Source organism: Cuculus canorus, chromosome 5 (assembly GCF_017976375.1).
Source record: "Cuculus canorus isolate bCucCan1 chromosome 5, bCucCan1.pri, whole genome shotgun sequence".
Lineage (NCBI taxonomy): Eukaryota > Metazoa > Chordata > Aves > Cuculiformes > Cuculidae > Cuculus > Cuculus canorus.
The window spans coordinates 53466382-53493535 of NC_071405.1; the positions used below are offsets into that span (position 1 = coordinate 53466382).

The following is a 27154-nucleotide window of genomic DNA, read 5'->3' on the forward strand; positions in this document are numbered from 1 at the left end:
GCAAATAAGATTTTAGACAAAAAAGCAGACAAACACATTCTTGCCAGCCTATTCCATTTCTTCATTCAGACCTCACCTGTGGATCGCACTTGAAGTGCATGAAGACTTGATCTCCCAGGGAAAGTTTGGCTATATCAAAGTACACCGTGAAGAGGTGGTCATCTTGAGTAATCACATCCTTATCATACAGCGCCAGCTCCAGCACATTCTGGGAAAGGAAGCAAAGAGAAGGGAAGGACTTTGGAAATGTGTCAGGTTTCATTCAAAGCAGGAGATCCTGGGGAAAGCCATTTTAGTCAGCTGATGTGATGAGTGGGAGGGCTTAAAGAAAAAGAGCATGAAGGGAGGGAGGTGGAGAAGAAATTAACTCCTTGTACATATCTGCCTCCTAGGAGGAATGAGGTGAAATCACAGGCATCTCAAATGTCATATTCTATCTGTGGTTGAGAGAGATACTTGTCTTTCATGGCATGGAAAACCATTGGGAGAATATGTGTTATTCTCACATCTTTTTGCATATTTCCCTGCCGCTTGACAAAATTACTTATGCCCCCTTTGCAAAAGGATAAAACATGGCCGTTGCTCCCTAGATCATGGCTAACAGGGAAGTCACAGCTCAGTACCTTGACCTGACTCTGGATCCTGAAGTAGAAGGTTTCGTTCCAGACTGGATCTTTGCAGTTGCTGATGGGTTTAGTCCGAAATTTGTTGATTGAAGCAGTTGGCAGCCACAGGCTCACATAGCAATCAGACCGGCTTACTGTGTGTTAAAAAACACAAACACATCTAAAATGAGGGTTTGCTCTGGAAGAAAAAGTGAACTGTGCAACATGAAGCTTTGCTTTCAAAGACAGACACTATGATACATGATGACATGTTTGTCCAATATAAACATTACAAATTTAGTAATAGAAAAGAAGAAAAAAGAGTGTCATTCTTCTTTGAATAGATGCATCTAGATAAATGTGAGTAGATACATAATAAATGCATTAAAAACAAAGGGTTTTCTTCTCCTTTTAAGTCATCAATCAATTTAGCCCAGGATAAAATAATTCCAGACAACCACAGCACTCTAAATCTGAAGGGGTTAAGGAACCTTCTCACATTTCTTGTTTTCAACAGACTGCAGAGCTTTCCTTGCTGTCTTTAGGGATGCAGAGAAATATGTGCAATAGGTACAACTTTGTGTTACCTTTGCACAGAACACGGCTGATGCAAAGAAGAGCCACACACTACATTCATTGCTAGAACCACCATGTCATTGAGAGGTGTTTTTCCATTCATGGAAGAAATCTAGAAAGAACTTTTCCTTGTGCAAGACAAGCTAGTACCCCATGACAGGGGTCATAGAATGCACTACAGATACTTACAAACATCTGCCTGATGGATGTTTCTTGCTCTTATGATTCTTACAGTAAGTAAGTAACACAGAGATGATTCTACCTGCAGGGTGAAAAAGAAACATACAAAACACAGGAATGAATGCTAGAAGTAAATAGCACATTTAGAAGACAGAAATGATTGCACGAGAGAAATACCCAAATAATGAATAACTCAGTTGAATTTTTCTGTGTGACTATGAAATGGCCAATAAGTTTATTTTCTTATTAATATCTAAATCAAGTGCTAGATTGAAAGAATGATATGTGGATTTGTATTATCATAGAGAATGTATTTCCTTTCTAACTAAAATCTAGCTACACAAAGTTGTAACACTCAGACTCAGTTTGGGAGAAGATTTACTTGTTAAATTTCCAAGATAGAATATGAAAAGCTGACTTAGGCTTTTTGGAAGTGATGAAATTATCATCATGGGAATCACCTCCCATCCAGTCGTTACACTGTTCAGTCTCCTGGGCCATGGGATATGATTTTCTCATATTCCTACAGTAACCTCCAGAGTTAAATGCTGACTTCTGTTCCTCATGCTGCTTTTAATGTTAGAGGAAGAGACCATTGCTTTGCACTTCCAACATGCTACTCACTCAGTGTGTGCTTTTCACTTACTGCAACATTACTGCCCCACTCACCTCCAACTTTTCACTGTGAGCAGTTTTTCTCTAGTTTTGAACCATGTAAACTCCTTGCTTATGGAGTTTCTTTGCACTGTTCTGCATAAGAAGTGCAAACACGTTGTTTCATACCTGCTAAGAAATTCTTGTTTGTTCCTTTGGCTTCCTTCTTTCACATTAGACCATGTCTCCAATACTAAGACTTTATGCTTGACTTCTTAGCCTCTTATATTGCTGTTCTGGTCTCATGTTGAGCACATATGTGAGTCCACATTCCTTCTTCTCTTACCATAAAATAAACAAATAAATACCAAAAATCTCCATTTCCACCTAACCTTTTATTTCTACTTATAGTATGGAGGAAAAAACACAGTATGTTGGAACAGAAATTAGCAGGAAAATTTTGCTCCAGAAGTTGTAAAATGCAGAAGGCATTTAGTGCAATTACAGGGCCACAGACAGGCAGTGACACTATAAAAAGGTAGTGACTATAAAAAGACCATCGCCAGTGGCATTAGCATGACACTAACCTCATTATTCCCACTAAGAAAGAAGCGTGACACAGCTACTGTGGGAAATGAGAGCAGGACTTCTGCTCTAGTATAGTTGTCTGAGCAAAGCGAATTGGTATGTACTGTGTTAATAATGTCCTGTTCTTACTGTCCATAAAAAGTGGACTGTATCAGTATTCACAGGCTCGATGCAATATATGTTAATGTGATGTGTCTCATAATATTTAACTTCACTATATTAGTGCATGTAGCCAGTGCTAACAAATATATGTTGTTGAGACTGGGGGCAGTTAGCAAGTAAGCTAATGAAGAAACAAGTAAAATTAGCTTCTAGGTATCCAAAGCACCCCATTCTAGGAAAAGGGACCAGTTACATATGTACTGGTGAGCTGCATAGCAGGTGACTGGCTGTGCAAATCAAGGTTGTTAAACCACTGCCAAGAGTCCAAAGAACAGGTATGCATAAGGCCATCAAAGGCACTTGAATTCATGTCCATAACCTAACTCCTGAGGATAGAAATGAGGCAGGTACAGGTGGAAAGTGTTCAGTAATTACACAGCCAGTAACTGGTGCTGCCAGTGGCTGGCTTTGCAGAAGGCACTTTCCTGGAAGGGCTTAACTCAGTTTCAGGGATCAAGTCCCCTGGAGTCACCTTCATGGCTTGTAGTGATCAGAAAATACCATGGAGGTAGTGCAGACTGAAACAAAGTACTCAGGCACGTGGACGTGCCCTGTCATAACCAGGGAGCCTTGGCTTAGACATCACAGAGGTATAAATAACAAATGGCACAAATCCCGTGAGCAGAGTGAGTTTTGCTTAAAAAATTTGAGGGGTTTACTTTGTTCTTCTGAACCTGTCATGATCCCTGCAGCCTAGAGAGTTGAATTTTAGGTTGTATTTTATCATCTTTGGGTTTTCCATTCAACTAATCAACAGAAGGGTTGTTATTCCTTAAGCTATAAACAGGAGACTTGTTGGTCAGAAACTTAACACAAACAGAACAAGGGAGAGTTCCTAATTATTACTAAATATCCACCAACTAGAGAGAAAAAGGTAAAAAAAGATCTTTTTCAGCACCCTTTGTCCTTTCATTTCCTAGAGAGAAGTTTTCATATAATGTGTGTAGAACCTCCTGGGAAACTATCAGTTTTTTGTAGAGGCCGGAAGAAGGATTAATCCAACAAATCAGGTGTTGAGAATTCACTTCAAGATTGTGCCATAACCTTTGTGGAAGTTAAGTGGCACAATTTTACAGCTATTGCTACCGACACTGGCAATAAATTTGTCCTTGTGCTTCAGCAAGACATATGTAGCAGAAAGCCTATTTAAACCCATCCTTTATTAAAGATATTAGTCTTGTTAAAAAAGAATTCATTTCCCATGTGCCTAGGATAGAAAACAGCACTAGGACTTTAACATGAAGCAAGACTTTGTAAGTGAAGCAATCAAAATGATAAGTGAGACGGCATTCCACAGAGGGAGCTGGATGGGCTACAGTAGCTAATTAGACTGTTAGGCAGACGCTGAACCCTATCTGTTCTCACTCAGGCTCCACCCAGCAGGAAAGTCTCTTATATGGTTTTCTTTTGAAATTCTCTTTTGCATTACCTTTGTAAGAGGATTCCGCTGTTCTCCATCATGATTTTGCAACGTAATTCCTTCTCCTAGACAAGTGGTTTGAGTGACCAGCTCCTGCAAGAAAAAAGGCCAATGTCATCCCTGGAAAAAACATACTGTCTCTTAAAATCAGTCCTCATGAGGAACTGGGAACTGCAGAATGGCAGCAAAGGAAAGTCCAAGGTCAGTGCTGGCCATAGAGCCTTGACAGGTACAGGTGTTTCCTACTGCACCCGCTGCCACTGCCTGCGTCCGTGCTTGCCCCAGTAAACCTGAGCAGATGCATAGCAGCCAGGTAAGGTCCACCCTTTGCATGACACAAGCAGAGGGAAGGCAGCTCCCAGCCCAGCTGTTAAAGGAACAGCAAACCTGTCTCCCATAAACATATCCTGTCATTGATCTTTCACCTTGAAGGACATTTCCACGCTGTTTAACACCTATTCTAGGATTGCATATATCATGTGTCTAAAATTAAGAAGCCCCCCCAAATATACAAAATGTTTTCTTTGTAAATAAGCTTTACTCCCCAAGCAATTTTCATTTCCTGCCTATGGATTGCTATCACTTCTAAAATTTTTGTTAATGAACTCTTGAAGTACTGGCTTTCTTCATCCCGTGCAGGGTCATTTATACTGAATGACAGGTTGAGAAATTAGTACCTTTGCACCGTGTAGTATGTGTATACTCCTATATAGTAGTATCTTTGCACTATATGCAGTGTAATCAGCTGAGATCCCAGATGCCTTGCTTAGCTCTGCACCCTTCTTACCTGAGAAAAAATTCCATCTTGCTCCATTGTCGCTGCTGTCACATGTGCGGCCCGTGTTATCTCTGGCAATGCAATTTCACGTCTCCCAGCTTCCACAGACACATATGCAGTCCAGCAACTCTTTTTTATAAACTGACTCAGAGCCCCACCTCTTCTTGATTTCTTAAACCCACTTATTCCCCTCCCATTTTCTTGTACTAGGAAACTGAATCCTGTGGTTGAATAAGTAGGAAAAAAATAACACTGCTTGCATAGCAGGTGGAAGTATGTTGTTTGAGTCATTTTGCCCAAAACTGGCCATTGACAGTATTTTGACTAATGGTAAGAGAAGAGTTCCCTCTCATCTGAATGCTGAACTTTCCACTTAGGAAGACCTCAAAGCCTACAGAAATACATACTCTGCAATAAGAAGCAGCAATGGTACATTAATAGGATTTAGGTTATCTGTGACAGTGAGCAGTAGAGAAAAACAGGTAAAAAAAGAAGGGATGACACTATTGCTCTCAGACTAAACTGGCTCTTGCAAAAGGTGGTTTTAAGGGTTTCTATACCACATGTCTCTGCAATCCCAGGTCCAGGTATACAGAGCAGACACAATGCTATGGTGGTTTATATCTACTCAGTCTTGGTCCACCAGGGCTTAGAGTCTTCTCAAGTCATATTCTTCTCCCCTTCTTTCCAATGGTTTGTTATTGTTATTTTTGTTTAGATGAAGAGTCCTGAAGCAATAACTTTCCTTGGTTTTGCTTCATGCCCTGTGGATACAGTATCATTTTCTGGCTGAGACTGACTCTGGCTGTAATCTATCTGCATTTAAGAACCCATATTTGACCTAATGAACCTGGCTGCCAGAGGCAAATCTCAGCACCAATCACACATACCGCCCTCTGCACCTTCTTCAGCACTCTTGCAACACCACCACCACCACAGCAGGACACCTGCACCTGCCTCTGTGAGCACTCAGCCGAGCCCCATGCCATGAAAACTGGCACAGGTCCCAACTCAATGGGACCTCAAAAAAAAAGAGCAATTAAAGGCTGTTGTATGTTCAGCGAGCCATAACATATCAAAAATGCTTGGGGGAAGGGAATCCTTTGGCTTTCCTTGTATATTACCTACAAGCAAGAAGCTATCCATTCCCTCAGCATTCTCAAGCTTACTGGTTAAATACTGTTATCATCCAACACAGTTTCACATCCTCATGCAAAATAACATCAACAGTCCTCACGGTCAATTTGATAGAATGAATTTTTGCTATAGGCTATGTTATTTCACAATACTGTGAAGGGATGTGTCTACATACAGGTCATGTTTTCTCCGTGTGCCAGCTGCAATTGTGTAGCTTGATGAAATGCATTTTTCGTTAAGTCACAGAGAACCCTCAGGAACATCTGCATCTCTCAGTCATAGTTAAAGGCAATGCTTTATCACATCACCTTCTTGGAGGGCTAAGCTATAAACCAGATTGTCCACCAGGACTGGGGCTCAGAGACTGACACTTCCACAGTGCCGGTAGCCAAAAAAGCTTTCGTTTTCATGAATAACATTTCCAATCCTCATCAGAAACAGCCCTTGCAGAAGCAAGAAACCATGGCTCACTTTGTATCCCTGTAGTTGGTCTCTGAGGCATTTCTTTATCCACAATGCTCATAGCAAATATTTGGTATGCTCTTGTGCTCTTTGCAGATATACCCACAGTTTTATTTTCCTGGACCAAGGAATACATTGTGAACCTGGAGTGTATTACTGAAATGCCTGAATATGTGGAACAATAATATTTTATATTTTATAATTTATTTTGGAAACAGCCTTTATTGTCTGGTATTGTATACATGAAATATTTGCATGGAACTAACATTTCTTCAGAGCTGGAGGTGGCATGAATTTATGGTCAAAAACTGTCTTTATTTTTTCACACCTGCAATTTCAGGTTCAAATGGAGGCCACTCAAAGGGTTATATGCAGAGCACATAGGACTGTATGCCTGGTTATGCCTAGTGAAACTACCTCAGAACAAAAAAAACCAGTAGAAGTGCATATTCTTTCGAAAGAGTTTTAAATGGTAATATTTATGCTCTGATCCTTAGGCTTGCAACATTAGGCTACAGTTGCACAAAAAATTAAGGTTTGATTGAACATCATAAATAACAAAGGTGTTGACAAAAGTCACTGTGAACAAACTCGTAAAGATAATTTGTCATTGTTTGCTGCCAAAATGAAAACTCTCCATGTCATTTTGCACCAAGCCAAGCATGTTATTTGACTGTAAATTAAACCTATTATTTTCATGTAGGGTTTCCTGGGCTGATGAGGTAGGCGGTCTATTAAAAAGAAGATATGTTTTGAAACAAAGAAATTTCATACAATGTTAACATGAAATGTTTCAACTTACCTAAACATTAACCCTGGTTTATTTTAGCCCCAGATTATGACATTTAACTGACAGATTTATTTCCATTAAATAGCCTCTTTGTTCAAAATTTTCCAAGCTGTCATTAGGACACAAAACTTTTTAAAAGTGTACTTTCAATTTTACTTTCAATTTCATTTTGGAATGAAAAGGTTGTCATAGATTTATAATTTTTACAGCTTACCCTCAGCACTCTCAACAGTTCAGAAAAGACACTTTCCATAAAAGAGAAAATGCAGAAAGTTTGAAAATACAAACCCACAACAATCGTTATTGGTGGTTTAGTACTCAATCCCATGGGAGGTATGTTCAGATTGTTTTAAGATGGTCTTAGTTATTGCAGATTATTAACTCACTCTTGCTTATCCACACAGTTTGAACACACTGAACGAAATAAATAAGCATTTTTGTTGATGAGCGTAGGTTCTAAACTGTTTAAACAAATTGCATTGAGTTAAACAATACAGTTTGCATTGTCTAGTTGAACCAAATATTTTCTTTTCAAACACTTTTTCATTTTAATTTAAGAAAGGAAGTTTAATATGAGAAGTAACTCAAATGGGAAAAAAATCCCAACTTCAAAATATGATGTTGATGTTTTAATATAGTGTCTCAACACAAAGCAATCCAAACTGACAAATTCACAGGAAATTTTGATGCACCCAAATTACAACTTTTGCTTGAAAAAAAAAATCCTACATGAAAAATATTACACCACTTTCTCCTAAGTTTCTCCATCCCATCTACATATGATTCATTCACAGTCCAGGAATGCCCAGGAGGTGTACAGAATTCAAAAGGTTGGCTGCATGCACACACTTGTTCCTATTACATTCCTAACTTCTTCGGCTGCTCTTCAGAACACTCGCAAAACAGAGCTGACCTAGGGATCTGATGCCAGCTCCCAGTCAGCTGTTCTTCATTTTGCAGGGTTGGATGCACCCTGTGTTCCATGAAGAATTGTGGGGAACAGAAGCCTTCTTACTGCCTGTAGGTGCGTTGGCTGGGTTGCATTACTGTAGCACTGTGGTGGTAAAAAATCATTTTCCTATATATAATATATTATAACAAGTTAGGTTCAAAATAACAGCATTTTAAAAATCTAACAAGGATTTTAGGTAAAGAGACAACCTTGATTTAGGAAACAAAGCATATGTAAAAGTTTCCCAGGCAATATCTTTACCTATAGAGGCCACTTCTTGGGAATGGGAAAAAAACAACTGAGCCAGCTAAGGTAGTTCCTTTCAGTAGTGTAGAAAGACCAATGTTCAGAAAGCTATGAAGTCCCTTCTGTGTCCTAGAGGATTAAAAACTCCTCTGAGAGGATAGGGGCAGTTGGATGGGTTATTAGCACATGTTTTGCCTTCTCCTTTGCATCGCAATTTGCAAGGCCTGCATAATCATCTGTGAGTTGTTCAGGACATTGTATTCACTGAGGTTCAGCAGCCGGCGGTAATTCTCATCAGTATACCTGACCGAGAACATGCAGTAGGGGGAAAAGCGACTGGTTAAATCAAGTTGTCCTCCTTCCATCTCTGAGCAACAGCGCTTGACACCTGGAGAGGAAGAGAAGTTGCTGCTGTGACACAGTGTTTGTCTCAGTTAGTGACAAGCTGTCCAGAGTAGCCCAGAGTGGGGGACTTTTCTTCGGAAGAAAATTCATAGGGTTTAAATGCACAAATAATGCAAGTCACGTAATCCTGCCCCTAGTCAAGAGAATGTTATGTGTCTGAAGTCTGCCACCTCTGGTGGCAAAAATATCCATGCGAATTACATCTATTTCAGCACAGGTTAGAAACGTGAGTTTTTCTCTTACAAGGAGGTAACAGTAAACCAGCAGGACAGGGACCAGAGGCTGGCAAGAAACCCCATCCCTGGACGTGTTCAAGGCCAGGTTGGATGGGGCCTTGGGCAGCCTGATCTAGTGGGATGTCCCTGCCTATAGCAGGGGGGTTGGAACTGAATGGGCTTTAAGGTCCCTTCCAACCCAAACTATTCTATGATTCTGAGTGATAAGGGTAGAATGAAGAACTGAGGGATGGTATTGTTATGGTCATCTACAGTTTACTCATCAATACTTGTCTTACTAAAGCCATGGATCAGTCAAAGATATCAGCAGGAAAGCGCACTCCAATAGCCACTGCCAGAGCACTGCAGGTCTTATCCTGAGAAGCTGAGACCCCTACAAACCCTGGCTGAGGGAGGGGAGTCACTAGTAACAATAGAATTTAAGTGAGAAAGGAGTAAGTGAAACATATGGAAATGTTAAATTCCCACAATCTCAAATGCAGTCTCAGGGGGACTGCCAGCAGGATCCATCTCTGTCTCTCCACTTCTTGTGTCTCACAAATTCCACAGAAGCAGTATTTTAGACTTTGCCTCCCTGCTACCAAGGAGCAAAGGAAAGGCACCCTAGTGACTGGCAGTAAAGGAGAGGATGACAAAATGAGTGGCTTTAGCAGAAAGAGAATTAACAACAGGCCCCAAACACAGAATAGTAAGCAAAATGACCCTTGAGCTGGTGCTGTGCCAAAAGAAGACAGACTGATCTTGACATTGCAGGAGTTCAGCCTGAAAGCCAAGTTCTTGCTTCCCCACCTTTCATACATGACACCACGTCTTCTCAAGTGTAGGATGAAATCCCTTGACAACAGACAATACGTGTATGGAAAAAATAATTTGTGAGAGCTATACTTTTTACAGGAAAAAAAACACTTTTACAATTAGCTAGCAACACTTTATGTTACAAATGGGAGAGAGAGGAAGGTAAACACCATCCAGAAAACAAGGGCTGTGTCTGTCCTCTTAGGGCAGCAAAGATGACATGAATGAACAGACCAGCTTTAGCAGGGATCTCAAAAAGAGGTTTAATTTTCTGAAGTGCTCCACCATGAAATCAGCTAGCAAAAGTAGCCAACAGCAGAGAAAAATGTTCCATCTGAATCAGGGAAGCAGGCAGTAGTATCTTTTGATTCATGCTTTGCCACTACTTGTAACTTACCAGGTGCTTTGTACTCTCGGAAGGTATCATTCACAAGGGGAAGAAAAATCACGATTGGACATCCTGGTAAATCTGAATCTTGGAAGATGTAGCATTCCTTCAGGTTTTTTCTGTCTTCCTCAGTCAAAGAGATTTTAGGGAATGGGATTTTCTGCTCTGAGAAGTATCTGTATGCCTTATCTAGAGACTGGAATACCACAGAAACAGTTAGCACTTGAATTCAACCAGGTTTTCTTAAACTCCCAAATTGTTATCTAGTGTTAAGGTTTAGCGACTCTGATCCATACACTCACTTCCTTCCTATCAAAGGTTATTCGACACATAATTACCACACATAGTAACGAGGATTCTAATCACAAGCCGTAAAGACAATTTGAGAGTTAGAGAATTGATGCAGGACACTGCTTTTAAAAAAATGGAAGTGATTTGCTGAAGTTTAGGGTAAAGCATGTAGTTTCCATAAACAAAAGAGCCTGTGTTTAATATATTGTATGGAATTATTTAGAAAATCAAACCACAGCAAGAAAATATTTAAGGTATCTTATGTGTTTGGAAGCCAGGAGATAAGTTAGAATGGGCAATTATGTCTGTCAGTGCAAGTATTGTGGCACAGTGTTAACCGAGATTGATATATTACTGAGAAAGTCTGAAGTATTAGGTTATACTGCACCTTTTCCATGAAATGTTTAATACAATATAATGTCCTGCTGTGTACTGTGTTATTTTGTCTGCACCATCTAATAGAGGACACTATCAGATAGGAAATAGTTTCTACTAAAGTGCTTAAAATTGCAGCAGCCTTTCTTTCTAAAATTTATCTAGACAATGTATGAAACTTCATTACATGTATATCTCGTGCTTCATATGGCTTATTAACAGTAGAATGGCAGTTCTCATTCACAAAAAAATAATTCTACTTAAGCAGGCCAGGATTCTTAACAGTGAGTTCTAAGTAACCTCAGTCTCTGAGATATAAAAGATCCAAACTTCTTTTCTGCAAAGTCTTATAGACAGGTAATGGATTTTATCTCCATGAAATTGGAGTTCATGCAGGAAGATGCTTGTCATTGAATTTTCCTAGCAGCATCTTATTTGTCAGCCCAGAAATGATCTGCCCCTCACTGTCCACTTAACCCCTTAAGTCAGGAGAAGTTGATTCCTCATCTTTATGCATATTCTTGTTCAGGGTCTGGTAACCAGCTTGATTCTGCATAAAGCAGAAGAGGCTCTTCCCATCATTCTGGGAGAGACCATGCTGATGAATAATTCTACATGTTCATAAACCAGTAAAAGAAATTCCAGAAGCGGCAGGAAGAAATAGGAACAATATTAATCACTACAGTGAAAAACATAGGGGAATAGAGTAATTAAAAACTGAAAAATTAGCAGTTCTAGGTGCTACAGGCTAGACACGTACAAGCAAAAGGAGAGACAACACATAGTAACAAGATCCTCCTCACCGATGTATGTGATCCAGTAGTATAACTTAAATATATGATGACATCCACTTTCCTCTGTGGCCTTAAAAGTGGTGCACTGCTGGTATTGATAAAAAATCCAGCATCTATCATACCCAGGTGATCAGAATTTTGCATCAGCTGGAGGGGACGCGAGTCTAACACGGTGTCTAAAAGGAAAATATTTATTGGAATAAGAAATTATCTGTAGGTATTTTGACCTTAAAAAGAATTGCAAGTGGAACTGACCCTCCTAGAGACTTGCTTTAATTTAATTGTCATACTACCTAGCTGTCAAATAAGTGTGGAAGGGATGGACTATTCTGAAATATCTTCTATGTTGAGATTTCAAGCAATCTATTCTATTCCAGTAACTTTTCATACTCATTAGTGTCAGTAAGTTGTTTCTAATAATTAATCTAAATCTCCCTTGCTTCATTTTAATCGTTTGATCTTTTATCTATCATTGATTCAGAGAATGAAATATTCCATCCATTTTTACATTCGTTTTTATGCCTCCCCTCAGTCCAGTCATCTTTGTACTAAAAAGTCCTATCCTTCCCAGCTTTCTCTTGTTAGTAATATTTTCTGGGATATTCCAGTTACGTCTGAAGTTAGAGGCACATTCCTGGCAAATTCAGCTTTCTTCCATGTTCACTGTGCTCTTTGCTACTTTAAATTCGGTTCTGTCAGCTGCAAGCCTATCCTTTCAGTCTGGTCCACAGAAGCCTCAGCTAAAGCACATAAACTTATATGTTAAAAACAGTCTTAAATACCTGGCAATACTGAAGTATTAGTCTCTTCACTCCATTCAGGAAAGAAATGTCCTCACAGGAGATATTTTTTTTTCCCCTGCCAAGACTGACAGGGTTCTTTCCTAAATTCCCCATCCCAAAACCACGGGAAAATTATGCCTGTTAAATATCAGTCCTCATTACCTCTCCATTGACAGAAGTGTTCATTCTCCAGGTAGTTGTTATGCAACTGGTAACCCTTCAGGAAATTGTGGTGCTGGGCGACAGAGAAGCGATCAGTCAACGCTCCCCGAAGGGTGCTGGAGAGGGGGCCGGGAGGAGTGTACATGCGAGTTCTCAGCTCGTGGGGTCTTGTAGGAAGCATTGGGTCTTCATCTAGAGGAGGGAAGAAAAACCGGTGAACTGTTTATTAATGATGTTCATTTCTGGTGGTCCTGGTGTGTAAGAGATCTCAACAGTTGCACTGGGATGACCCGCTGAACACAGAAAAATTATGCTGAAGGAAAGAAGTGACTGCTGGACCAAGCCCTGATGATGATCTTAAGTGTTGACCTGAAGACAGCTTCATCATCAAGAAGCAGTCTTTAGTCCTGGAAAACTGACACCTTAAAGGAACTAAGCAATTCAGAGAATGTCTTATCAGAAAGGAAGTTACATATCCTCACAGGAAGACATCATAAAACACAGGCAAGCATGGAGAAAATGGGGCAAATGCATATGTTCCCACTAGTTCAGATGGGCAACAACAGGACACCATGTGTTCCATTGCAACAGTGACAGCTTTTACCTGATAATCACGCCCAGCTACATAGACATATGCTTAATCAGTAAAATAAGAGCATCCCAGGAAAACCTAGGACATATATTCATATTTAGAAACTGTAGGTAGTATTCAGGGTGACTGGATTTCAGCGTATGTGGGTGAAAAGTAGAAACAGCACAAGGTGTGGTTTCTTGAAATCACAACCTGCTTTGCTCGACCAAATGGCTGACAGTGCAGCAGGAGAGACTTGGTGGTTTCTGTGATTGCACAGAGGTATTTCTTTATTTCCGGGATGGCTGTAATTATAGTTACTATCAAATTAAATGATTTAGCAATAAAGCCATGGTTTCTGTATTGCTTCAGAAAATACCCTCTGGGCCACCTTTATCTTTGTGCCAGGAAGAATCCAATGCAGTCATTACTGTACTGAGTAATAAGGTAAAAACACAGGAAATAATGATGAATCAATTGATATTCTGGTTTATCCTCTTCCACAAGCGGTAAAAATACCTTTATTCTTTGCTACTGACTGGTTCTTCGTTCTGTATGGCTGAGTGAAAACGGGCAATGCCAAAACACTTCCTCAGAAACATGAGACCCCTCTAAAGCTTCATCGTAAGGGCAAGGCCTTTTAATCAGTGAAGTTTTAGTAAGTCTAGTAATTACAGCGACATTCCCCGATTTCTCTTATTACCCTCTTCCTCTTAGTCTTTATGATGGGATCCTCCTGTCTCTTAGGTGGATCTTACAATGCTCACATCAACGTAGTTGACAAGATGATGCCAAAGGGCATCCAGAAGATTAAGTGACCATAAATGAAGTGCTTAATAATTTCTCACCAACTTCTTCTATTCTGTCTTGTGTCCATCTCTTCCAGAAGTCCTCTGAACTGTGGGACAGTCCCCATATTTGCAAAAGGTTCACAGAAAATATACTGCTCCACATACCTGTAAAGGGAAACAGTGAACACAAGGACATATTTTAACAAGAAACTTCTCTCCTTCTTTTTGATCTCCTGGATTAATATTTTTAATGGGCTTAATTAAAATATCTCTTAACTACTAGCCTGTTAAATTCCTCTTAAATGTCTAAGCATTTTTTCAGGTCACACTGCTGTCAGTTCTGCGCCTAACCTACAGCATGGCTCTGCCACGTGGTAAAGAGAGATAAGAATAGGAAAGAAGTAAAGGAGAAAAAACGCTCATTCATGAAGCACAATAAAAAGCCAAGTGATGCAGAGGGGTGAACTGGCTGTTCAATCATTCATTTTGTAAGAGAAGATCTCATATGACAGCATATAAAGGCTCAGAAACACAGTGGGCTCCTGCTCCATTGTGCACGCTGTTCTGTCCAGGATTGCTCCTCTCTGCCTCCCCACAAGGGCATTGGTGGCTTTGTTGGCAAAACACAATGCCACTATTTCATCTCACATTGTAAATTTGAATATGCGTTTGCCTTAATCTACCATAAATGTACCTCCTAATTTTCAGTGGGACACAGAAACCATTTTAGCATACATAGTATTTAGAAAAATTAATTTCCCAGTAGTGGGCAAAGTGAAAAAGAACTAGTCCAGGAGGTAGTATTTTAAAGATATTTCTTAGGATAATGGATTATGTAATATCACAGCATGTTTACTGAAACCAAGGAGCTTCTTCTAAGCAGCACAAGTGTAAGAGGAGATGCCCAATGCTTCTGGTCTCATTTTTCATCCTCGGCATTCTGCATCCTTAGTAGATTCTCTGCATGGGATTGAAATTAAACCTCACAGTGGAAGAACAGCTGCAGGTTTCCTGCAGTGTCAAAATTTTCATAAATTGGAGTGCACTCAGAGGGGAATCAGAAGAGTAACCAAAGAAGTGGGAAACAATCTTTTCAATGAAAGAATGGAGGAGCTTCATCTATAAGACACAATATTAAAAGTTTTTGCATACCAAGACAGTGACAAGAAACTGAAAAAAACCATGTGGGATTTTTTACTACAAACTACCACACACTCCTGTTTCCTGGCAGGCAATAACATAGCAGCATTCGAGTATGCTTGACCAGAAGTATCCACCTTCTGAGTAGCAGTGTTGTATCTCCCTGAAGTGCTGCTGTGCCGGGACAATGCAATACATCACCTTGAAGGTAGCAGATCCTGGATTCAGGGATCTTTTTTAACAAGCGTCCCATGAAGAACTCGCTTCCAAAATGCTCTGTGCGAACGAAGGCGCCGTACTTCAGCAGTCCCACCTCGTAGGGCGTGAACTCCACCCACTCTGCAATAGAGCCACAAGGGGACACTTAAGAGGGCTCCGAGGCTCTCAGCTGAGTGTGGAGAGAGGGGTGGAAAAGGCATAAACCAACCAGACCCCTGTTTGCCTTGCACTGCCTTTGCAAAGCCTTGCTTATTAATGACCACCTGCGGAGCCACCCAGCTGAGCTCAGACACTGGCAATGACAGGCAGGAGCAGGATTGCTGCTCACAGTGGTGCTGCCAGTGGCACAAAGTGCACTGCTGGGAGCACAAAAAGACTCCAGCTCTTGCATATCCTGGGTGTATACAACAGTACGTGGTTCTCCAGTGTGCACAAGGTTTCACTCTGCCCTTGTGTATGCTACAACTAGGTGAAAGTACTTCCACTATTATCAATACAGTTAATTTCACTTCCCTTGAATGGTATGATTACTTGTGAAGACAGGTACTCAGCTTTTCAGAAATGAGGATTTTCTTTTTGTGAGGCCAATTATACTCTTTATACGTGGTACTAAGGAAGACAGAACTAGTCCTTGACTTTTGCAGATGTCCTCTTTTAGTGAAGTGCAGTTGTCTGATATAACTGCAGTGTGAGCAAAGACTGGGACCGAAAGGTCATGGACCATAACTACTTTTTCATTCAGAAGTACTTAATTTTTTCACCTCAACCATAAAAAATTTTATCTCAATTTCTTCTCTGCCTCTTTTCCTCCTCCATCTGCTTCTCCTCGTGGGAAAAAAAAAAAAAACCCAACTAAAACAATGAGCAAAGCAAAAGATTTAGTTGGGATTAGGTTAGATGCTTTCCCAAACTTCATAATACTGATATAGTCATTCTTCATACTGAAAAAATAACTGAAAAAAATATACCAACAAATAACAGTACTTCTTTCTCAGAAAATTCCAGTACTTCTTATTCTAGGGAGATCAGATAATATTTCAAAAATGGCCTTTCTGGCAGGATTTCAACTGTGTACGTCTAGACATTTAAATGCTAATCTCAAAAAGCTGTTGTATTAAAATCGTAAGGTTTCTGGTTATTTCTCCAGAAACCATCTAAAACACACATAGCAGAGAAGAGTGAATCACAGGAATTCAGTTGCCAGTTTTAGCCCCAAGATCTGAAACATCGTCCTCACCTTTGAAATCATTGGTGCTGTAGTTGTCCCGGACACTGACTGACACATAGATGGGCAGCGGGTTCTGGCCATCACACAGGGCTTCTCGCTGCTCTGAAAGTTTATGGGAGTCTTTCTAGTTTTGAAGAAAAATAGTTACATCAGAAGAGATGGAAATAATGCACGGTGAGTTTAATGATCCCACTGTTGGAGGATCAACAGTGCCCCCAGCACACAGGACACACCATGACAGCTACATTGCACTGAGCACCGCAGTCACACGTCACTGGTGACAGACCAATGTCCCACAGTCTGGACTTTGTGTGTGGGTCACGAAGAGACAAGGAGAGGGACAACTACATCTATATAGATTTCTGTTTGTACCTGAAAGTTCTGCCCTGGCAAGTAGGAGAAGAGGCAAGCTGCCTCTTAGTATGAGAAGTGTATTGAGCAGCCCTCCTAGGGCTGAAGGGTGCCCTTGAACATATTGGCATTGAGTTTCCTTTCATAGTACACAACAGCTATGACAGTCCAGCCTTGCAAGGAGACTGGAATTTGGCAGCAAATTATTTGCATCCTGCCCAGATCCTTTTCTGGAAAAGCATATCCTCCTTAAAGAAACTGGTAAAAATCATAGAATCTCATGAACTGCTGACAAATTCAAGAGATGCTACTTCTGGCAGATTAGGGCAAGGTTAGTGGCTACATAGTAACAGACAGCACTGCTTAAAGCAAAAGATGCTTGGTGAGTTTGTGACAAGGACCTCATCTAGCTGAGATTAAAAAAGAGGCAACTATTCAGTTTATACCTTTGTTTAATATGTATATTCTTCTACGTGTGTATTTATTTTCCATTTACATATATATAATATTATATATATATACTTATATAAAAATAAATAACTAAAACCAAAGGAATGGCTGGATGACTGCAGGATTTCTGCCCCTTACAGAGCACAATTCTGTTAAATCCACTCATCTTTTCCCACTTCCAAGACCCAAAGCATACATCCTTGAACTGTGGTCCAGTTGGAGAGAAGAGGGAGTTCACTGCTGTACTGTAGGTGTAGAAACCACTTTCAATAGAAAAGTAAATTTGCTATTGCTTGTAAAATTATCAATTAAATGAGCTACTGCCTGAGCAGGCATTCTCAGCAAAAGTAAAATAAGCACTTGCCTCTGGTGTACTTGCAGACCAAGTTGCCTGCCAGTGGATGCAAATCACCAAGTATTCTAGTGGTTTCATGCATGCTATGGATAGTTTTCACACTGTTGACATTACTCTGCTTTGCATCTTGAACTCCTTGTGTGTGTTTAATCTGCATCTTAGGCAGACTGCCGAGGATTGCCTCCATTTCTACTTAAATACCAGCCAGAGTTCAAATGGCTGCACCCACAACCTAATTTATTAGCATATAGATTTCTCCCTAGGCAGACTATTAAAAGAAATAAAACATGTTGACATGGAGAACTCCACTCTGTTTTGAGGTATGTTTTCTGAAATGATGGGCTAATTTCTTCTCCATTCACTAAGAGAAAACTATGTGGTTCTCTAAGAAATAGAACATAAATCATACCCCATCATTTAGTAAGTACTCAATCATGAGACCCCAAAGGTCTATAAACGATGTCCTGTATCCCTCTTCTTTCCGCTGACAAAGCTGCTTGTTGTAGTACTTCATGCGATCCATAGAGAAACAACTCATCTTGCATTTGGTTGCATGTTTCTGAGCTTCATTAATATGTGAGTCTAGGTCCTTCTGTGACCAGTAGGCATCTCTGTATAAGTTGGCCATGGTCCTAGCGGAAGATAATATAGACAACAAAAGGCAAAAGGAGCAAAAAGACTTGAAATTTTATGGCTTTGGGAAGAGAGGTTTACATTTAGGGATTCACTCCCGCTCATACATAGTCTGGTTTTGCTGCTCCATCCAGCAGAATGAACACTACAGAATTTCTAATACCATTTTAAATTATGGCCCTGAAAGGTAAGGTTTTGGGTTTTTTTTTAAATATTCTTGAGTTTTGGTAACAGATCTGGCAGCAGCTGAAGGGATAATATTGCCATGTGTGAACATAGGTAAATTTCTGAAGCAGAAATTAGGCAGAAACCTGTAAATCTTTGCTTGTTTTCTAGAATTATAAATCAGTTCACACCAGCTGCCGTCTCTTGGCTTTGAATTACTTAGTGTTAATCTCGGTGTTTATTTTAATGGCGTTCTCTATTTTACCAGCCTTCCCTATGTGGGACTATCAAGAGTTGGGCAGTTGTAAGTCCTGTGAGCAGAACTGAGAATAATCCTACCCAGAGGAACTCAGCCCTTTCCCAAAATGTTTGAAGGGTTAAGTAGCACTGTCCTGCAGTTGTCTCTGCATTACCAGTTAAAAAAAGCAGAGCCAGTAATAGAATTTACTGGAAACAACAATAACCAGGACATTAGTGGAGAGAGGAAGAGGCGTGTTGCTATGGGCAGTCTTACACCCACAGTAACTACTTACTTAGAAAGCATTTTGCATATGTAATTGTTGAATACTTATTTAACTGTTGCAAGTGTAGATTTGAAAAGCACAGTAAAGGATTTCTAATAAAAACATTGGTGAATCAGAGCAAGCTAATATTTAATGACCTGTTACTGAGAAGCAGCTTGTTTCTACAGCATTTGAAAAAAAATTCCTGATCTGGTCAGATTTCATAAGCTCCTGCCTGCAGCAGCTTCACCCTCAAAACGCCTGGTCAAGCCTCTTGCATAAGCTAGCTTACCATGTGGTGCCAGACAACCCGCTGATGTACGTTACGCAGTCCAGAAGATTTAGTTTCTTGAGTCCCATGAGGCTGCCATACAGTCCTGTCATTGACTTCAGTCCTCCGCCTGTCGTGATGATAGCCACAACGGGGACCTGTTGGGCAGAGGAGGGTGGGACATTCACACCGACAGCTTTCAACATGGCATCCTGGACTGCAATGAGGTCTGGTCACCACACACAGGTCTTGATCTGGGGTCCCTTTTCAGAAGGAAAGGCTCCAAAACCAAGCAATGACTGCTACTGCTGCTTTCCTCTGCGTAAACATAGGTTCATAGATTAAGCCAAATCTGGTTTCTCGCCCATCTCTAGAGCAAACAGGGGCACAGATGAACAAGAAGAAACTTTCCTGTGGAAGTTGCAATGTATTTTCTCTATATTTCCTACCCCTTTGCCACTTTTTTCTTATTTTATACATCTGTTACTATCCTATGAAAATCCATATGCCAATCCCATGAAGAAATACACTTAGTTCACAGCCAATGTTGTTAAGCTACCCTGATCAATGCTTTTATCCTTCAGTATCTTGAAGTTACTTTAAAATAAGTTATGTTTATTTTATGGAATTTCAAAACTGCGAGAAAGGGAAGATATTATAAGAAGCACTCAGAGACGTTTATCTTAAACTCTCACAAAATTATGAGATTTGAACAAGGGAAGAAATCTTTGCTATGCAATGTATTTAATATGAACACAGTATTTCTGAACCAAACCAGTTACAGCATAGGATGGCAGAGGCGAACACAACTCAGCTCTGAAAAATTTCAAATCAGCAGTCATGAAGGATGCAATTACTGCAACTGGTGTTTCTTGCAATAAGAAACCCTGGCAGCAGAAGCAAATACACCTAAGACACTTGGACGAGCTGGTACCCACACAGCAGATACATGCAGCCCACTGTACCTTTCAGTCATCTAGAACAGTACGTGACAACACTAGAAATTTAAGATCTACCCCACCAACATACACGTACCTCATGATCCTGCAGATCCTGTTGTAGGTGAAAAACATTTTTCAGGGCACTTGCTACATATCTCTTTCTTTTCCCTAGGAAAGCCATCTCCTCTGAACATAAGTCAAACCCAAAGCGCATGTCCAGGTCTTGGTGGCACGAACAATTACTAAGATAAAAGCAGGCACATATTTTACATATTAACACATCCATATCAATATTTGGACTTCAATTGAAGATAATTTACAGCACCCTCTCTTCAAGTAGAATGGTGTGATGTGAAAGGAGCAAGAGAGAATATTCTAACTATTTTTAAAAGTCAGAAAACTTATTTCACTTAGTAAGGTTAATCAGTGGCATTATACTTTATTATTACTAACTGATGAAGAAAATATGTATATCATTTACAAATGAAACAAAATATTTAAATGAATAGTCTATAAAAGAAAAGCTATGCAAATGGTCAAAAGCGGGAGTATTGATTCCCATTCGATGGCATATTTTCTCATTCTAAATCTAAAATAAAACCCAGTTTTCAAACTCTGACATTTCCACCGTGAAGGAAAATGCTCATTTTAAGCAACTGGAGTGGGAACGCATCCCCCTCTAGCGGTGAGCATCGCTGAGGAGGAAACCCATACACCCGCTTGCCAGGCAGGTGTGGTTGTGTAACCCTACTCACTGGAGAGGTGACCTCGGTGACATCCAGTCCCTTGATGGATGGAGAAATGTCACTGAGTTTAGAGAGGCAGGATTCCACCCCCACTGCTCTGATCTATCCACTCTTGCACTCACAGGTCAATGCCAGCAGTTGTATTTCACGTCAGCCTTGTCTCAAAAATTGTAAAATGTGATTTTCTTCAGAGGAAGATTTAATTTGCATCAGTTTTGAAATTTAATAAGTCATTCCTTATAACTCCACTGTTGTAGCTTATTTGCCCGGGCATTTGTGCTCTTCCACTCACTAACCTCCCTCCTGTCTCTTCCTGCCCTACGCCCACACCAATGGGCAAGAGATCTAACGTGGAGTCTTCAAGCCAGAGCTACCTGTGGACTCCCCGACTGTCCACCTAGCCCTGACCATGTGTTGTAAAATGGCAGGACTTTGCTTTTTCTTTCAGTGGCAGAACTTCTCTCTTCTACTGAGTCCCTAATTCCAAGGAAATTAGTAACTAAAATGATTTATGAGATTTCTCCACCACCAAATTTGGATAAAATCAGCCAAATTCTTACAACTCTATCGGTAAAAGAAGACATACAAGGGGAACTGAGTTGGACAGAGCTGCAAAAGTCAGTTTCTCTTGTATAACAAGATATAAACAAACTGCTTTTAAAGTTCTATGAGTGTAAAATAAATAAATGGGAAGCATTTTTCCTGTTCTGAAATAATATTGGTTTTCCTGTTGTCACTGAACACTTGCCTTTCTGAAATGAATGATAGAAAATTCTGTTTGAATTAAAAATTACTATTTTTCCATCTTATTTCCTAGCTAGGCGTGCACACACACACACACACACACACACACACAAAAGATCAGCTTGCCCAGTTCTGTATGTTATATATGGTTATAGATAATATGAAACATCTTTGTTTGCTGATCAGTATTAATGAGTGCATCTATAGATGGCAAATTAATACCCATATTGTCTACCCGAGTTTCCTCTCAACATACAGTATAACTGGACTTATCAGAATGCAAGGTTTATTGCCACTAAATATTGACAGTTAAAAAGAGATGTTCTTAATTTCTGATCAAGTTTAATGTTTACTCCAGTCCACTCTGGTTTTCTTAGTCAGCCTTGTTCTTTTTGTGAATATCTGAGACTGACACTGATAAAACATAGTATTCTGTGATCAGTACGGAAGGATAATCTTAAAATAAATACATTTATCAACACATTGATTAAAGAAAACTGTTCCTAAGGCAAACTATGTATAATACACTGTGCATGTATTTTATGCTTTATTAAAAACATTCTAATTTTCAGACTGAGGATGCTTGCTTGTGTCATTTCCATGTGGCTAAAGTATCAAAATCAATAACCCAAGTCATTAGCAATGGAAGATCTCTTACCAGCTTTGTGCTGTCACATTCAAGTCAAATCTTTTCTCCTGGAAAACAAGAATGTGTACTGTAATGTTTTTATTTTTGGTTTTAATTTTTTTCTCCTTTTCTGTCAGAAAACATGTTTTTTATAGCAGAAACACTTTTTTATAGTAAGGATCATTTTCTTGTATTAATTTAATTAAAAATTATACAGCATATGTGTCTATTTCAAGCAATATACTCATTACATTCTTTAAAATCCCTACACTATGTCTAATATTTTCAATATATTTTAATATACTATGCTTTGAGGCACATGGTTTACTAAAGGCAGGTTTATTGACTTTTTCCTAGCTTGTGTCAAAGGAGCAACTTTCAGTTTAGACTGTAAGCAAAGGAGGAGTCAGTGAGTCTTTGGCTAAACAGAGGGAGATGTACTGAAGGAATCATATTTTCTGACATCCTTTTCGGTCTCTTTATCTGCTGTTGGAGCATAATGGAGAACAATCTTAGCAGCCATCTAGGACAATATTACCGGGGCTTAGAGAAGGAATATTTTCAACTTGAGCGACCTTTCATTTCTAAAGGCTAGAATTGATGCTCACCTCTGCAATGGTTGTTTTCCTTCCCATGGGCAGCGAATTCAGCATCACCACTGGAGAGCCTGTCTCTGTCCTGTACTTACAGGTCCACTGGGAAAATAAAATGCTTTAGGACAAAAACAGTAATGGATTTACCCTCACTCCCTCCTCCCAATTCCTAGAGAGGTACTGATGGTTATTTCATCATTAAGGCCACTTCCAACATACAGGATGGTAGTGCCTCTTCTTTGGCAACATGACGTCCAGGGTTGGCTCTGCATATTTGATATAGTGGAACTTGGTAGGACCTGATGGGCTAGCCGCTCCGTCAGGGCCCAGAGTGATATCCCGTGTCCCTTCAAAGGAGCCTTTCACAGTGAGGGAAAGTTCTTTCTCTAAAAGGGCAAAACAAAGGTTGTGAGAAATGTCATTTTAATTTAATTTAATTTAATTTAATTTAATTTAATTTAATTTAAATTAATTTAATTGTGTTGCCTTAATTAAAAGTGGGGTGCAGGTAGCAGACTTATAGAGTTTGGACCACAGCTTTGTCTAGTGGAAAGCACTCTAAAGGGTTTCCTAGCAGCTAGGGAAAAGGAGGAGGCTATTTTCATGGAAAAAGGACTCTGAAAGCTCTTGCTGTTACATACAAGTGGGATTTCAACTGTAATGTAGGTCAAACAGACCTTACTGACATACCTAAGGGAATATGAGATGCAGTCACTGAAGCTGATAACAACTTAAAATATTTACCTTCTGTTAACTGTTACTGTAAATACTATTTATTCCATTAATACATTACATGAAATAGTCATCTTCTTATCAATAAGCATGTAAACCGAGAACAAAGCAATAACCTTACTTGATTTTGGCTGCTTCTTCTCTGTTACTTCAACTTCCAAGCAGCAAAGTTCACGACACTGTAAAAAACAAACAACAAGAATCTAAGAAAGATCCTCACATCCCGGCCTCATTGTGGGGAGCTGTGAACCACTCAGCTTTGGGCATGTCTACTTCCCTAAAGTGTCCAATTCCCTGGTGTTTCTGGGCTTTTGCTTAGTAGTGGCTGACTAAGAAAAACCTTAGGAGGGAGTTGAAGAGCATCCTCTTGTGAAAATGGTATATGACTGGGTGCAGTAAGAAAATATGGAGGAAGAAAATGAGAAAAATTTTCAGGATACTAACATAGATACAAAGGTTTAAACTGTGAAAAACATAAATGGAAGATATGTTACTGAGTGATCAAGAGTCAACAGTAGAAAGGGTTTTCTGAAGAGACATTGCTATTACATCTTGGGACTTCTTTATGGCACTCACTCTTCATCGACATAATGTTATTACAACAGCTCAATAGTTGGTGCTGAGCTTACCAACCAGGCACAGCCCATCTCCCAGGAGAGGAAAGGACTGAGTAGGTCATCAGTAAATGGCTTCCAAGTCTTTTTACCACTGTGCTTTGATAGACAGCAGTATGTTTTTTCATGAGCACTGGTACAAAAGGAAAGCTCTGCATGTGTGCCTGTGTTGTGTGTCAAAATATAGGATAAATGGGAAATGGGAATATCACCAATGAACAGGGCAATAAAATGTCCCGTTCTCAAAGTATCTTAAACAGCATACGGGGAAGAAAAAGAAACAACTGGCCTACTTGTTATCTTATAGCTTCTGTAACTCCCCCTCTCACTTCTCTTTTATATCAAGGAAATACTTGTAGAAAATGTCTTAGGAAAAAGACACATACCACCAGGACTCCATTAGTAGCAATGGCTTCATGAGGACCAGAACTGCAAAACAAAATGAAAAACATGGATTTTATAGATCAAACAAATTACCATTCATTGTTGCCCGGGGTGTTATCCTTTCTTCTCCTTTAGAAGACTGATGGCTAGAGGGACCTCAGCAGCTGAGCAACACGCTCCTTTCCATGCTTACTTGGACTGTGCACTGTCAAAAGGAACTTGTCTCTGTACCAAAGCTGAACAGTATGTATCATTGCTACCTTTTTTGCAGTACAGTCTCACATTGTCTTTGTGTTGGGCAGAAAGACAATAGAATTACTAGAATGAGAACAGTGCTGCAAGGGAAAATCAAACGTGTCGGAGATAAAGTGGATACCTAGCCTGAACGGTTCAGAATCAGCCATCTGTCTAGTGTATAAGCTGGAACAGGCATGCAGACATTGACAGACATATACGCACATAAAAGCTCATGCACTCACACTCAGAAAGTCTTTCAAAATGTCCGCAGATAGACAAATCCAGCCTCGTGGATAGGAGAGACAATGCTGGGAGGAACATCTTTGAAAGCAATTAAACTACAGCACAAGCTGACCTGGAGGCTTAGACAGATGTTTCACATCAACAGAAATGGAAGTAAAAATGTGGGAAAAGTCAAACTTCTTTGCAGAAATCCCACAAAGTATGACTTCTAATGCTGTTTCTGTGTTTTAGCATTTAATGATTTTTCCATTATTTAAAGAGTCTGTGTATCACTTACGCGGGCTCCAATTTGAATTCAACCTCTAGCTCCTCCTTGGCCTGAAAACAAGTACAAGAAATTAAATGAAGTAACCACATAGGGCTTTCTCCTTTGTCTAAAATCAAGTACCTGCTATGCAATATTGAAGTAATTGGTTGCAATGCACAGCCTGTGATAAATATTTCAGACTGGAAGGCCTGAAAAAAACAATTTAATGACTCCTTCCTCGACAAATTCCTTCTACAGGTATCATCAAAACAACCTTGTACTTTTATCTCTTAGTATGAAGGTGATCAAAAAGACAATCTGCAACTTGCTTCATCTGAATTCTAAGTTTTTCTCCTATCTATTACTGGCACTGCTATGCTACATCTTACTGTCCTTGCTATTAACTTGGAAGTTAAAAATACTTTCCACCATCACTTTAATATAATAAAAAGACACTGGTATTACTGAATGATTCAGAATTGTAGTTGTGCAATCCCCTGTAAGGCAGTGTTAATACGTACAAACGAGTTGTGAATGACGTAGTTTGGGTACCAGAAGTAATCTGCCTATGATTGCAGGAGATTGCATGTGAGATATTTCACTGATCTTATCCATAAATCTTAGAGGGAATCAAGACTCTTTTTCTCATTTTATAGATGGGAAACTGAGAAACAGTAAATCAGTCATTCAGAGCTCCAAAACCACACTAATTCTGACAGAAGAATCAGCAGGCTCAGCCCTAAAGTCATCACCGCAGTGCACTGTAGAGTACAGGAGCAACTTCAGCTTTGCCTTTGAGGTGAAAGGAGATACAATCAAAGGGACATGGGGTAGTGGTTATGCATTAGATTTAGAATATATATATTACCAATTATTCACCCTGCAACACCTGTGCAGCCTTGGTGTCACTCTGGGTTAGCTCAGTCAGATCCCTCTCCTACCTACCAGATTGTTTCAGCCAAATACTCCTTAAAAATACTGGGAGGAGGGGCTCAGACTCTCAAATTCATATTTTTCTTACCACTATTTTTGTGTTCATATTTTGAATGGCAATTCACATAGCTGTTGTTAGAATAAGTAATTCATGGTGGATTCAGAAAGCTCACCCCAAGATTTCAAAAGTGGTGTAGAACTCCACCAGTTTCTTAGTTGCTTTATTTTACCTGCCCCTACCTGATCTGCATGATGGAATCACATAGCTGCTGAACCAGTGACAAACTGGAATAACAGTACCTATGTTCAGTCTCACAAAATAAACCAACAATAACTTTGTCAAGTTATTGATTTCCAACACTCAAGCAGCTGTAGCTGAAAGAGACTGCTTCATGGACAATACCACAGAGAAGAGATGCAATATGCATTGCCAGAAAAATGGGAGTAAGGTTAAGTAGTGCAATATATAGACCAGGAAGCAGAAGTACATTAAAATTTATAGTTCAGGCTTGAAAACTCAGGTAAGTGTGCCCTCTACACTCCCACTTGCCAGATCTTGCAGGCACTGACCTCACAGGTCTCACCTTTGCGCTGGGCTTAAAATACAGGAGCACTGTTTCTTCAATTGGAAGTTTAGCAGTATCAAAAAGTGCACAGAGGAGATGGTCATCTGGAGTAGCAAAATCCTCATCATATACTGTCAGTTCCAGCACATTC

At 39.8% G+C, this 27154-nt stretch overlaps 1 protein-coding gene across 1 annotated transcript in view; it reads right to left on the minus strand.

Moving 5' to 3' along the window:
- LOC104067364 (uncharacterized) overlaps positions 1-27154 on the minus strand; it is a 51716-nt gene that overhangs the window by 11773 nt on the left and 12789 nt on the right. Inside the window, exons 5-28 of the mRNA XM_054068129.1 lie at positions 27022-27153; positions 25535-25575; positions 24780-24822; positions 23901-23958; positions 23267-23433; positions 23063-23149; positions 22485-22522; positions 20431-20578; positions 19417-19553; positions 18233-18455; positions 16677-16791; positions 15422-15559; positions 14138-14245; positions 12719-12910; positions 11784-11950; positions 10324-10510; positions 8677-8878; positions 7507-7537; positions 6512-6620; positions 4913-5124; positions 4135-4218; positions 1371-1443; positions 624-760; positions 77-208 (exon numbers count right to left, since the gene is read on the minus strand). Of these exons, the coding sequence (XP_053924104.1) occupies positions 77-208; positions 624-760; positions 1371-1443; positions 4135-4218; positions 4913-5124; positions 6512-6620; positions 7507-7537; positions 8677-8878; positions 10324-10510; positions 11784-11950; positions 12719-12910; positions 14138-14245; positions 15422-15559; positions 16677-16791; positions 18233-18455; positions 19417-19553; positions 20431-20578; positions 22485-22522; positions 23063-23149; positions 23267-23433; positions 23901-23958; positions 24780-24822; positions 25535-25575; positions 27022-27153 (2961 nt within the window). The remainder of the gene's footprint in view (positions 1-76; positions 209-623; positions 761-1370; positions 1444-4134; positions 4219-4912; positions 5125-6511; positions 6621-7506; positions 7538-8676; positions 8879-10323; positions 10511-11783; positions 11951-12718; positions 12911-14137; positions 14246-15421; positions 15560-16676; positions 16792-18232; positions 18456-19416; positions 19554-20430; positions 20579-22484; positions 22523-23062; positions 23150-23266; positions 23434-23900; positions 23959-24779; positions 24823-25534; positions 25576-27021; position 27154) is intronic.